Source organism: Uloborus diversus, unplaced genomic scaffold (assembly GCF_026930045.1).
Source record: "Uloborus diversus isolate 005 unplaced genomic scaffold, Udiv.v.3.1 scaffold_12, whole genome shotgun sequence".
Lineage (NCBI taxonomy): Eukaryota > Metazoa > Arthropoda > Arachnida > Araneae > Uloboridae > Uloborus > Uloborus diversus.
In genome coordinates, this window is record NW_026557876.1 from 9,427,035 (window position 1) to 9,441,227 (window position 14,193).

The following is a 14,193-nucleotide window of genomic DNA, read 5'->3' on the forward strand; positions in this document are numbered from 1 at the left end:
CTCATATGCCATGTACAGATGTTCCTCATAGGATAATTAAAGGAAGCAATGTAAAGTAATTTACCATATACCCTAGGGTGGTTCAAAAAAACTTTTTTTTTTCAGCTAGAGTCCAGGACACCCCTATTTTTTTTTTTTTTTTTACACTTACTAATAGCAAGGTTGTAAAAGTTTAGCTTCTTACTCAAATTTTAAGACGATGCTCAATGACCCCTCCATTTAATATTAGCCGTAGCATAGAAAATGTCACAAATTTAGAAACATTGTTTCCCCAGCTGTTTTTTTTGTAAATAATTATTTTATTGCACTGTATATGCATAATACTCGTAATATCTAGCGTTGTTTTTCATTTCAATGTATTTTTAACCCCCCCTCCCCATACTGATGATGTTTGGGGAGGGGGTTGAGCACCCTCTCTCTGTTGAAATAGGAAGCTAAAATTCTTCCAGTTTATTGCTATCCACAAGTCTAAAAATATTGAGGGGTGTCCTGGTATCTAGGAGAAACTTTTTTGTTAGGTGTATTTTTGAACCACCCTAATATACCCATGATAAAAAATTAGGTTTATTGCCAGTTTCGTCGACATTTCAGATTTCCTCAAATTCAATCAAAAGGCATGATTGAATTTGAGAAATTGAAAAACGGGAGAGGGGGGGGGGGTCGTGTCGGCGAAACTGGGAGACACCAAAAGATTATAAGCAGGAAAGAAAATTAAACATTTTTCATCTTTCTATATCTTATTAGTGCTGATGTGCAATATACAGAGTTCAGTGAAATAAGGTCACAAAACTAGAACGTCAATTATTTTAATATCCTATAATATACATGAATTTGTTTGTTTGTTTTTTCACAAGTTTTATCAATAAATACACTATGAACACATAAACCTCTTCAGAAGCTTCATTTCGAGTGGCAAAGCCAAGATTATAAATTTACAGGGCAGAGATGAATCTTCTACTTTTAAATTGTCACTCCCTTCCTCCAATAGTTTATTCCAGAAATAATTCTTCAACGCCTAATTCCGTGTAAAAAATTACTTGTGGATAAACACCTGTATAACGAAACGAAAAAGAAGAAATTAATAAAAGGTTGTGAATAATAATCAACAAAATCATCACAGACTAGCCATGGCTTAAAGTTAATCTCATTGAAATAATTTTTACTTAACCATGTTTGCAGTCTCTTCTGCATTTTCCTATCTCTAACCAACCTCCTTATTCGATCTTTACTGCTTTATAACTAGGAGGTTACAGAGCTAGATTTAATCTTATTTATTTTCATTTTTGTAATCGCTTACCTCTAATTAGGAGAATATGATTATATATTTTATCGTTTCCTCTTAGTTTGAAGAAAATTTAAACGGACAAATTTGATTTGTAAGAATTTCGTACAGTCTGTACAAAAAATGATCAAAAAACATTTGAACTTAACTATGAAATAACTAACAGATATAAAGCAGAAATTGCAAAGGAAATGTTGGAAACAGCTGTTTCAGGACTACAATGGAACTTGTTCATCAGTGGGAGACCGCTTAATGGTCGTCACGCTTTGAGATTCATGAAATTGTGACAGGGAGGGGGAAGGGCAACAAGATTTGTGACGTCACTGTGATGTCACAAGATTTGCGACATTTTTTATAACATGCTAACGAAAAACAGCGTGACATGTGACAAGCGGAGGGAGGGTTAGGTAAAATGTGACACTTTGTGACAGGGGGGTCAACTAAATTGTCGAATTATAAACAATGAACGATATTTTGTTGCTTGTCATGTGGTGCTTGACTTTTATCTGACACATTTGGTGCAGTCTTAAAACAGCTGTTACTAGTATTATCTTCACAATTTCTACACTGTTTATTTTTACTCCTAACTATACTTTATTTCATCTTAAGTTGGGTCTGAATTATAACGTTACATGAATCTACATGAAACGTTACATTCAGTGGAACTTAAGGTAAAGCTAAAAAATATAAATATTAATTTTCCCTTTTTCTCCTAGTTTTAGACAGAGGTATATAATGCCATGTCATATCTGTATTCCCATAATTACTCTTTTGCCGTAAACTAAAAAGATAATCCAATTATTTAATATTTTATTCTCCTTTTTTTTTTTTTTTTTTGAATGTCCGCACATTAAGAATTTTCACCATTTCCTCATATTTTAAGTTTTAAAAACATTTCTATCAAAAGAATACGCTTAGCTATTAGAATGTAGTCACCAATTTGGGTTAAAGGTTGGGTAAATTGCAACTCTGAAAAACCTCTCTATGAGCATAACTATTACGACTTTAATAAATAGAACCAGTGAACTAAATTGCTTAACATCTTAACAACGAAGAGACAGGCAAAAACTACTTAAACTTTGCTACTAAAAACTTAATGTTTGGCAACATAATTTCCAAGCTGTTTAGTCACCTTTAGAACATGTTTGAATACAGTATTTGGAGAAAAAAAAGTAGTAATGATCTATATAAAATAGTTAGGACTAGGACGTAATAATAACCATCAAAACCATTAGATACAAATCGCTCAACTATTTATGATTATGTATTGGAGCAATGAAAGTTTAATACAAAAATCAATACTGACTACACTCTCAGTTTCGATCAAGAATGAGTTTTAAAATAAAATTTTCTACAACGATTACTAGAACTAAAATTAACAACAAAGCATAGCTTAACAACATATACTTTCTTTAACTTTTATTTAGATTCATACTACATTAAAAATACTAAGATGTTAAGGAATTTAAAACTATTAAGAAATGTTGCAATTAAAAGCTTAATTATCAAAAAGTCCCCCAATTACGATTTAGGTTAAATTAACTTCTATCTTTAAATTATCAGTTCAGAAATTAAGGTCTTTTTTTTTAAATTTCCATTTCACTACTTTCCATTAACTTTCCATTTTAGAGAATTAAAAAATAACAATATTTAAATTTGTTGAGTCCGTAATTTTAGTTGTTTTACGAAACTATGTAATTGAAACATAATGCATATTTTGAAGTGGGAATGGGTTATTGTTGGATACTCTATTCTTTTCATTACACAGCGTCATAGTAAGGTTACAAGTTAGGTGTCGCTATCAAATAACGTGGCATTATTAGTATTATTATTATTATTTTTGTCATAGCAATTGAAATGCTGATCGCTCAGTACTTTTAAAACATAATTTTTATGTTTAATTTTTACACATTTAAAACATGAACATTGCCAAAATCATTTCAAAAGAAATAAAGAGATTTGTACCACTACCTAAAAAAATAAATAATTAATAATTTTTAATTAAAAAAAAACATACTGCGTTTTGCTGAGAGAGTAGTCATCATGATAACAACTTAAAACACAATAACAACAATTGCAAGTAATGTAAATTTTTGAGTAACTGACAAAAGAAATAATAGTAACAATCATTCACAAACATATTTTTACATTTAAAATAAGGTAAAAAGACTAGAAGGGGCATTGAAGAAGTGACTGGAATAAACTAGAGAGAGGATAAGAGAGTGAGTGAGTGAGTGAGTCGAAAATAGTGAGCACAGAATGTACTTTGAACAGAGCTAGAGTTTCAGTTGAAAAGGAAATCAAGTGAAGAATATAGTTCAGTGGAGGCAGAAGAAGACAGTTCCATAGCACTTTTACACAGAAATTTGAAGAGTTCTTGTAGAGCATAATGCATTTAAAAGTTTGACAAAAATATATCATACTTCCAAAAACTTTTCCTAAACATTTTCACACAAGATGTAAGACTTCCCTCTTATGATACTGGTCGGCGTTCTCTTTCGGCGATTCTAAATTTGAAATTAAAGAGTTTGATTTTTGTGGAATGGCAACACTTTGGTTTTCTTCATTTACAAACAAATTAGTACACAGCAAAGAAATCATAAAGTTCTGTTTTCAAGGCAAGTCCATTGATCCTTTTTTTTTTCTCTTTCTTTTACGCCGAAGCACAATTATTAAAAAAGTTCTTATTTACACTGATTGTGCGTCATGGCAGCTATACTTGTACTTGTTGCAAGAAATGGGATAAAAGAAAAATGTTCACATTCAGATTTGATACTACAAATGGTTTGTATGCAGAGTTTTAGCCGAAATTGATAAAAAATTGAACGAAATTCATTATCTTTTTTTACTTCACAGACTGTTATTACTAAGGCTCATCTACAGAGAATTCTACAGATGATCCAAAATAAATTATATGACTAATACTGGAAAACGAAAATTCAAATTGTCTTTTTAATATCTATTGTTCGTTTTCTACGAGAGGGCACTTTGCCACGCCTCCTCGAACGCAGAGTTCCATTTTACGCGGGGGTGATCGGTTAGCGATCCACGCGCTTCTAAAGTAGACAAAACCAGACATCCTTAACTTGAGCGTGCATCGGGGAACGGACCAATTTACAGGGTTGATGTAATGGTTGATGAATCTTTGTTAAGTCGAAGAAGATCAGTTAAGTTACTGATGCACTCTTCAATTCAAAAATCACTTTAAAAAAAATGTATTTTGAAATCAATTTATATTCAATTTGCATAATTTTTACAACAACATACTGTCAAGCCAAAAATTCCGGGGCCTGCACTCCCCCCCCCCCCCAAATCGTAGTTAAACAAAGCAACGTGATATTCGGCGCTATAGCATCGTCTGCTTGCCGCGAATAAGAAGGCTGGAAACAGTGACGGCACTTTTTTTATTTTTTTATAAGCCAATAAAAAGTAACAAAATGAATTAGCTTTAAAAATGTTGCTAAAACATTAGTTCAAATCAAGGTTAATAATTATTTAACCTTTGGAGAATCGATAACACAGGTGGAAGAGGGGAAAGTGGCGGTCAGGTGGAGAATAATACTTAAATTTAGTCGCCCCTTTTCTAATTTAGTCGCCACGTTTGGAGTAAGTAAACAAATTATCTATTGAAATGCTACTAAAACATAATTATTAAGTTAAACCAAGGTTAATGACTAATTAACTGCCTCAAAGTTAATCGATAAGACAGGTGGAGCGGGAGAAAGTGGCGACTAGGTGGAGAATGATAATAACATTTTTCGTCGCCCCTTTTCCTATTTAGTCATCACGCGGCGAGTGGTGACCGCTAATCTTCATTTTTATTTCATGACACTATTTTCGCCCATTGGCCAAATTATTTCAGTCCACGCGCATTGCACATGCGCACAGCCTTCTTGACTACTACAGTTGCCACAAATGTAAAGTAGCGGCACCGTTAAAGTTGTTAAGACATTGCCTGCATCAGTAAAATAACGTTGCTGCAATTATCGCCTTCAGCTTGAACTCTGCACTGCAAACCAAACACAACATTAAGGTTATGGCTAATATGCTTTTAGGAATTAAAGCCCTAAACACATTTCAAATTCATTAAGTATAGGAACTTCAAAGTGACATCAATTGAATAAATTTCTAAATATTTCTCTGTATCGCTAAAATATCAAAACCATTTTCAGCTCTTGACATTACGTGTTTTATCTATACATTAACCGCAGCAAAAGAGCCAGTAAAAATTAGCATCTTTTAAATACATCTTTTCAAAAAATATATACCAACATAGATTTATGCTAAAATTTACAATACTTTACACTGTCTAAGATCTTAAAATGAAAAAAAAAAAAAAACCTTGAAATAAAATTTAAAATAATTTTAAAAGTAAAAATAGTACTATTTTATTTATTTATTTATTTATTTATTGAGTGATACTAAAGAACGTTTTTTTAAATATTATCACAAACATAAATAAATAAATATAAATAAATACATAAAATCAATAAATATAAATAAATACATAAAATCAATAAATAAAATAATAAAAACATGCATGTATCACAAAACATTTTATGAGTTTTTATTGCACTCAAAATATTTTATTTCATCTGTATTTTTATTAAACAGTACCTATATAGAGCCTATACATTTAAATATTTCTTTTAAGCAACTTAACAAATTGATAAAATGCTTAAATAGAATGAAAACAAAATATTTCACAAAAATGGTCAAAATGAACCAAAACGGTTTTAAACTACTTTGTATTAATTTTGATAATTATTGGTCATTAAAACATTTCAACATTAAGCACAATTAAAAAAACATTTCATATTCAAATACATAAATGATAGCAATACATCTTGAAAATATTGTGATTGATTATAAGTGTGATTCATTGAACATTTTTGACTGATTGCGGGATATTTATCGATGATAATCGATAACAATCACTAAATTAATTATATATTTTTTAAATGTATCTTAGACAGCTCTCTGCTTTTAACAGCATACACAAACTGCAAGCATCCAAACCGTCATCGCTTTGACACGTACCTGATACCCGTATTATTATATCAGTTATCCAAAATCTTAGTTTTATTCTTAGATTTATACGTCTTGTACATCCTCTTATTACAAGATATACAAACAATTCAACCAATAGAAAGTTACTTTCAAAATAATTTAAACACATTTTACAACCTATAAAGAACAGGATATATTAAGAACGTAGAATTTATCTTTGCAACAATTTAAATTGCACGTGAATCGATGCAATTTTCATTTTCCCAACAATTGTCAAAATTTGTTTTCTGCATAAAATTCAGAAAATATATACTTGACTCAGAATACACGAATGCAGCAGTACAAATCGTTAAAAAAAAGCAACAGTTTGAAAGGAAAAATGAATAAATATCCTATTTTTCATTTTATCAACTCGAAAAAATTTTGAAACATTGAAAGCACAGTTTCAAGGAAATGATAAAATTTCCAAGCAGTGTATTTACGTAATGTTACTATCCACTTTTTATGTAAAATTCACAATAAAATCAGCTGATATGTCCAATTCCTACACCAAATCTTAGTTGCCAAATGTCCTCTTGAAAATTAACTGACATACAACGCTTATTTAATTACGATTAAGACATTATATATTATTTATGATGTTAAATAAGATTTTTTTTTTAATGTATGTCGTAATATTATACCAAATTTAACAATAAAAAGAACAAACTGTTAAATCTTGAAAACCTCTTAACACTTAACGGGTCACGTAAATTTACGTGTTTCCAATGTGACTCCCGAGGACGGGTCACGTAAATTTACTTTTTTCTAATGTGACTTCCGCGGACGGGTCACGTAAATTTACGTGTTTCCAATGTCACTTCCGAGGACGGGTCACGTAAATTTACTTTTTTCCAATGCGACTTCCGAGGACGGGTCACGTAAATTTACTTTTTTCTAATGTGACTTTTGAGGACGGGCCACGTAGATTTACGTTTTGGCTCGAGATTTGTATTACTTTTTCTAAGAACCTATAGTTATAATAATGTGATGTACCAAACATACTAATACATAACGCTGTAAAATATTGTAAGAAGTGTTGTTGGTTTAATAAGACGAAATCAACACCAATATAATTTAATGAGACTAAATCATTCATACATGCAGAGATATTGCTAGAGTTTTTTTTACTCCTTTTTTTTAAGGGGGGAAAATACTTTTCGACATTTGTTTTTAGAGAAGGGAAGTTCATTTTGGAGGAGAGAAAAATACAAAATAGTAAAAGCCGCAATTCCATTCAAAAAATGTAAAAAATCTTCTACACGGCTCTTTCTGTTAAAACATAAGTGAGTTACGTTTTTGATATCATATTTTTAAATTTATTAATTTACAAATATAATTGAAGATTCTACAATTTCATCCGGTTAGAAGTTTTACTATACAGTTTTGGTTTCTTAACCTATAGAGCGATTAGAATTTTGAATTTGTGGAAAAATATAAAAAAATTCAAATGCATTTTATTTAAATCATAACTGTTCTCTTTTCTCAATTTACACGATGTTAGTTTTTATTTACATCTAGCAGCATGCAACTGGAAGCGCGATTTGCAAGATTTGTATTTAAAATACAAAGCGGGAAAATACGTTTCACTGAACTTTCGAGACGTATTTTCGATTTTCAATGATTACAGAGGCGTTAAAAATATCTCTGCATACATGTTTACTTAATAAGAGAAGGAAAACCGGAAAAGAAGCACATCATATTCGGCCCACGCATTAAGTGTTAAGATTTTTCTCATTTTAATGCGACATAAGTTTGGCACAAAAAGTAAAGGGGTGGGGAAACACGCCACAGAATGATCACGTTTCATTCTATTAAATCGATTTAGCAAAAGTAAAACCTTCTAGTTCTCCAACACGGTGTACGAAAACAAGTATATAACTCATTCAACGTAAAGGAGGAGGCGACATTAGAAGCCATTTGGCGAGGTATTTGGCGATTTGTCAATCACTTTGTACAGCGTTCCACGTGATGATAAATAAATACACCCAATGCTGTTATTAAGACTAAACAGCTTGCGCAAGCGAAAATCGCCAAATAATTACGTCCAACGCCAAGCGATGTTTCGCCAAGCGAAAAGGCCCAACAAAGTTTGTAAGAAAATTGGAGGATTTCTACATCTATTGGGCAAGTCATCACTTGGCGTTGGGCGTAATCATTTGGCAATTTTCGCTTGCGCCCGGCTAACGGAAAAAAATCTTTTTTTTTTTTTTTTTTTGGACAATCATAATGAACTTTAATTCAAATTATTTCAATTTAGGTGTTTTATTTGCTTTTAAAATAAGCATCAAATTGGCAGTGTTTGATTTTTTTAAAAATAACTTTATTTATATTACTATACTATTATTATTTATATAAAACTTCACTATTGATAACAATTCATGTGACTATGTAGAGTAAACTATTTAACTGTAAAACAAATAATAGAAACGAAGCAGAAATTTCAAAAAATAATTTAAAACAATAAATAAAAATATAAACAGTTGCAATTGCCCAACATAATCGACTGCCACTATTTTGATTCAGCCTCCATTTTACTTTTATAAACGACCACGGAGAGGTGATTAAAAAAAAGCAACAAATTATATTTTAAGAGCAAATTAAATATTAAAACTTAGGTAAAAATCGAACAATATTCCCTCGTTAAAAAAAAGATGGGAATTGTTACACAAATAAAAATTTAACCAACAAAATGGTTTAATTTTAGCAGTAGTTAAACATTATTTTACAACTTGTTTCAAAAACTTCAATAAGCAAATTTGAATAACTCCTAATACACTGAATTTTAATGCAAGAAGTCAATATTCCATTTTCAACAAGTGAAAAAAATTTCATTAATACAAACGAATATGAATGAAAGAAAGTTTGTATAAATTGAATGCGCAAAAAAGAAGTCATTTTTGATTTTGAGTTTTCTACTTGACTTTTGGCATTATTAAAAAGAAAAATATTTTTCAGGACTAAATTAGTACGTTTTTTATCCGTCACATTAACGCATGTCTAAACAATTCAATGATAAAAACTAAAAAAAAAAAACTGTTTTGCGTTTCATTCAATAATTTTTAATACGTTTTACACATCCTGCATCCGATTACTTATTTGCGGAAAGAATGAACTTAATCTAAATAGAAATCATTAATTTGGCTGAAAGAAGATTGCTGAATTATGTTATTAATGTTACCCAATTTTTGACTCGCTCGACTTCCCAATGAAAAAACAATGTCCAACAACTTTCAGACAAATTGTGCATTCAATTATCTAAAATGAACATGTGTTGATCAATAAAACTTCTCTAGCTGAATAGAAATAAAGCAATAAATAAATAAAATTAATTTTATTCAGTGTTTCATTCTACCGAATGACATTGCTCTTAACTAATATGTTTGCTTTTAAATCGAATTCTCAATAAAGTTTCAAACTCATCCTGATTAATTTTGAAAATATTTACAAATTTCATCTGTAGAACATATGCACTAATGAAAAATGAACCAAAAACTATCAAACGTTTTGTTTTGGTTCCAGAATTTTCGTTAGTAAAAGAATTTAGCTCTCAGTTCAATTTCCGTAATTTCAATGACTGTAATCTCTACCTCCCGTTTTCGTTGAAACCATAACCACTACAAAAGGAGATTTAGCTGCATTTGTACAAAAAATACTTTTTGATTTTTCGGAGTTTAAGAAAACTATCAACAAAACTTGAAATCCATAATAAATCGAAATTAATTTCGTTAAAACACAAACTATTTTATCAGCCCTCAAGAAATAGCACAGCATGAATTGAATTAATGAATTAAGTTAGTATAAATCATTTTGAGTTAAGTTAGCATAAATAATATTTTATAAAACATAAGTTATGATGAATAATTGCAAATCAAAGTTCTATAATGCTAGAACCAAGGCTTATCTCTATCTTTGAATAATCTGCAATACAAATACACACAAAAAGTTTCAGATAAACATAGTAAAAAATATATATTCGAAAAAAAGTTAATTTTCTAAAATACCCTATTGTAAAGAAAAGTTAATTTATAGAGTTTTAAATGTATAGCAAAATAATTGTATACATTGCATTATTAAATTTCATTATTCAAATATCAATTCTTTCATCAAAATTAATGGCAATGTCTAGGACAATACCAGCAACGAATTTTCTATTTATCACTCATATAATCGTTAAAAGAATTTCAGCAATGTGTGAGCTCTAACAATAAATGTCACAGATATTGTAATGCAGGGTTCGAAAACATCCGATATTTTCAACCAGATCAAACTAAAAGCTTCAAAGAAGTAAATACATCTCCAAATCACACTTCATTTTTTTTTATATTGTTATTACAATAACACTTAAAATTAAGGTTTCTTATATTATTTATATCTAATATTTCTTTTAACATTTTTATCAATTTTAATGGTGTTAATTTAACATTAGCTGTTTTATTTATTTTTCTTATGTCAGCTACTTTAACTCAGTTATATGATTCGGAAATAAAAAATATGCATAAGTCGGTGCACAGTCATAAGACATTTTCTTTTTTTTTTTTCTTCTTTTTTTTTTTTGACCAATGTTTAATATTTAATTAGGCACTTTTAATATGAATAAAAACCGTTACATTACTAATAATTTACGAATATAAAATAAAAAAGGAATATTGTATTACTTTGTTATATTAATGATGTATTAATAACATCATAAAGATATAGTGTATAATTTTTGGTTATTTTTAATAAAAAAATGAACAATAATGCTATGATTAATTTCATTTTTGCATTAAAAATACCGTAGTTGAAAAAATAAATATCGAAAATATCAAAATATGATATTTTCAAAATAAATATTGGATATATATCGTGATATATATCAGGATATATATCGAATGATATATATCGGCGAACCCTGTTGTTATGTCACTATAAAGTGGTATAAATTAGGATTAAGTGCAACTCAATGACGCAGCGAAGGGGAGGAGATAACTCCAGCAGACATCTTTGTTTATTCCCATGTTTCAAATCCTAGTATAGTAATAATGTGCGTGTAATCTTTCCTCAAAATTAATGGCAATGTCTAGGACAATACCAGCAACGATTTTTCAATTTCTCACTGTTATAATCGTCAGAAGAACTTCAGCTATGTGTGAGCTCTTACAATAAATGTCACAGATATTGTTATGTCACTCTAAAGCACAGTTTTTAAAGTTGTGTTCCGCAGAATCCCAGGGTTCCATTTAGATCGCTCAAGGCTTTCACGAAACTTGCTTTTTTTGTTACAAAACGGTCAAATTAGTAACTTAATTAGGTTAGAGTTAAGTGTCTAATGAGAATTTTCCACTGAGAAAATATCAATCGTGGATTAAAAAGTCATTTTATTTTCAACTAGTGATACCCGCACGGCTTTGCCCGTAATAGAAAAATCAAAAGGTCTTTTGGTTCGCCTGTATATTTACAAAGAATGTATGGTGAATTTTCTAGCCAGTTGGCTTGTACCCATCTTACGGTTCACGTTATGATAATTTCGTATCTCGCCAATTGGCTTGTGCCCAAGTTACGGTTCCACGTTATGATAATTTTGTAATTTACTCGTCCATCTTATATTTTTTTCTTAAAATTGGAATAGAAAAAGAACCACATCGAATTTTTGAAAAATCGCTTCGAGGTGCACACCCCCATGCTACATATTAACTTTGTGCCAAATTTCATGAAAATCGGCCGAACGGTTTAGGCGCTATGCGCGTCATAGAGATCCTGGCAGACATCCAGACATCCTCCGGACAGAGAGACTTTCAGCTTTATTATTAGTAAAGATGTATGATCTTTAGTTATGTCAGCTCTATAAAACGACTCTTTTATTGGAACGGCAAACGATCCTTCCTTGCACCAGAAATTTAAAATAATACCATCCAGTGAAATTCTGGTGCAATTTTAAAGATGACACTCCTTAACTGTCACCAAATTTCCTGTTCGCATTTTTACTGATCGCAACTAAATTTATGTTTTCAACTTATATGCCCGCAAAAAATAAAATATCACCACAGACATACTGCTGAACCTGATCTGAGAATGCAACTTTCTTCCAGAAAGCCTGAAGGACGTATCTGTCATAGTAAAAATAGGAACTACTCATATCATTTAAATAATAACTTAAAATTTTCTTTGAAACGAGCTGTAGATAGTGTTCAGAAAAATTCGAATTAAATTTTAAATTGGTGTTTCAAGTCGAAAAATATTTTTTAAAACCAAAAATGCGCTTTTTTTTTTTTTTTGAAAACTAGTGGTACCCGCACGGCTTTGCCCGTAATAGAAAAATTAAAAGGTCTTTTTGTTCGCCTGTATATTTACAAATAATGTATGGTGAATCTCCGGCCAATTGGCTTGTGCCCATGTTACAGTTCCACGTTATGATAATTTCGTAATTTACTCGTCCATCTTATGATATTTTTGTTCTTAATAGTGGAATAGAGAAAGAACCACATCGAATTTTTGAAAAATCGCTTCGAGGTGCACACCCCCATGCTACAAACTAACTTTGTGCCAAATTTCATGAAAATCGGCCGAACGGTCTAGGCGCTATGCGCGTCACAGAGATCCTGACAGACAGAGGGATATTCAGCTTCATTATTAGTAATATAAACCATTTATAGAATCTTGCATGCAAACTATACTATTAATGATAACATAGGGGTTCCAGGAAAAAAATCGACATTCAAAAGGGTTCCATTTATTAAACAAATTAAGAAACGCTGCTCTAAAGTTATAAACTAGGATCAAGTGCAACTCAATGACGCAGCAAAGGGAAGGAGATAACCCCTGCAGAGACCTTTGTTTATTGCCATGTTTCAAATCCTAGTATGGTAATAATGCGCATTTAATCTTCGGAACCCCTATTTTCGCAACAGTTAATCCTAGATGCATACTTTTAATTGTAAAAATGGTCAAAATAAGATAATAAAATGCAGAGTTAAGAAATTAACTAAGTTAGATTTCGTATTTTCTCTCTCTTTTTTTTTTTTTCGAATCAAACATTTTACACGGTTACCAGTTCCCCTACAACCATGTTTAGGGAAATCTCCATGAAAAAACAACACTAACGGAAAAAGAGCAGGGAGAAATTAGAGTTCAAAATTTTAGCGGTTAAAGACCGTGCAAAAAAGGAGATGATAACGCATCGCCTAGCAAAAGATTGACGTGCTGTCGAATTTAAAAAAAAAATCTTTCTTTCTTTGCTATTGAAAAAAAAAAAAGAAAAAGACTTTATAAGAAATACACTTAAAAAAAAGCAATTTTAATCTGTATCGTGTTAAACGTGGAAATATTCATAGTTTTTTTTATATTTGCACAAGCAAAAAAAAAAAAAAAAGAAAAGAAAGGGCTTCTTATATTTTTTTCATACATTCAATTGGCATAAAAATGAATTTATGTATGAAAATAAAACACTATTATGCACTAAAGAAAAGGCAATCAAGAGTTTTTTGTGCTTTCTAAAGGAACTGCATTAAGCTAAGCATTTTACAGACCTAGTGAGATCCCCGGACATGGCATCCAGCGTTTCATGTGCCACCATAAAGCGCAGATAATGTTGACGCCCAGTTTCCAACAGATGGCAGCACCTGTGCTCTTACTGATCCGAAACTGCACTAGGGATTCGATTTCACCAAGGGCATTCAAAGCCAAACGAATATCTTTCACATGCAGGTGCTGACGATTTTTCTGCATCTCGAAAATCCACCGATCGGCTATTGCGGGTCAGCACTTGGGACCACGGCGCAGAATTTCAACGCTTTACAAAAAACTTATCCTACTTGACAGTATACTGAATTATGTTCACAATCTCCAAAACTACTGCATGCGTTAACTTATTTCAGCACAAC

The 14,193-nt window shown here is 30.9% G+C and overlaps 1 protein-coding gene across 4 annotated transcripts in view; it reads right to left on the minus strand.

The window, feature by feature from the left end:
• Positions 1 to 795: 795 nt before the first annotated feature.
• The window catches only part of LOC129232486 (uncharacterized), a 131,025-nt gene continuing 117,627 nt past the window's right edge, over positions 796 to 14,193 (minus strand). For 3 of the 4 annotated variants that reach the window (XM_054866634.1, XM_054866631.1, XM_054866635.1), the window contains 2 exons: positions 3,706 to 3,789; positions 796 to 1,051 (listed from right to left, as the gene is read on the minus strand). In XM_054866634.1, coding sequence (XP_054722609.1) covers positions 3,721 to 3,789 — 69 coding nt within the window. In that variant the 3' untranslated portion in view covers positions 796 to 1,051; positions 3,706 to 3,720. The remainder of the gene's footprint in view (positions 1,052 to 3,705; positions 3,790 to 14,193) is intronic. The other variant, XM_054866632.1, reaches the window with a different exon arrangement.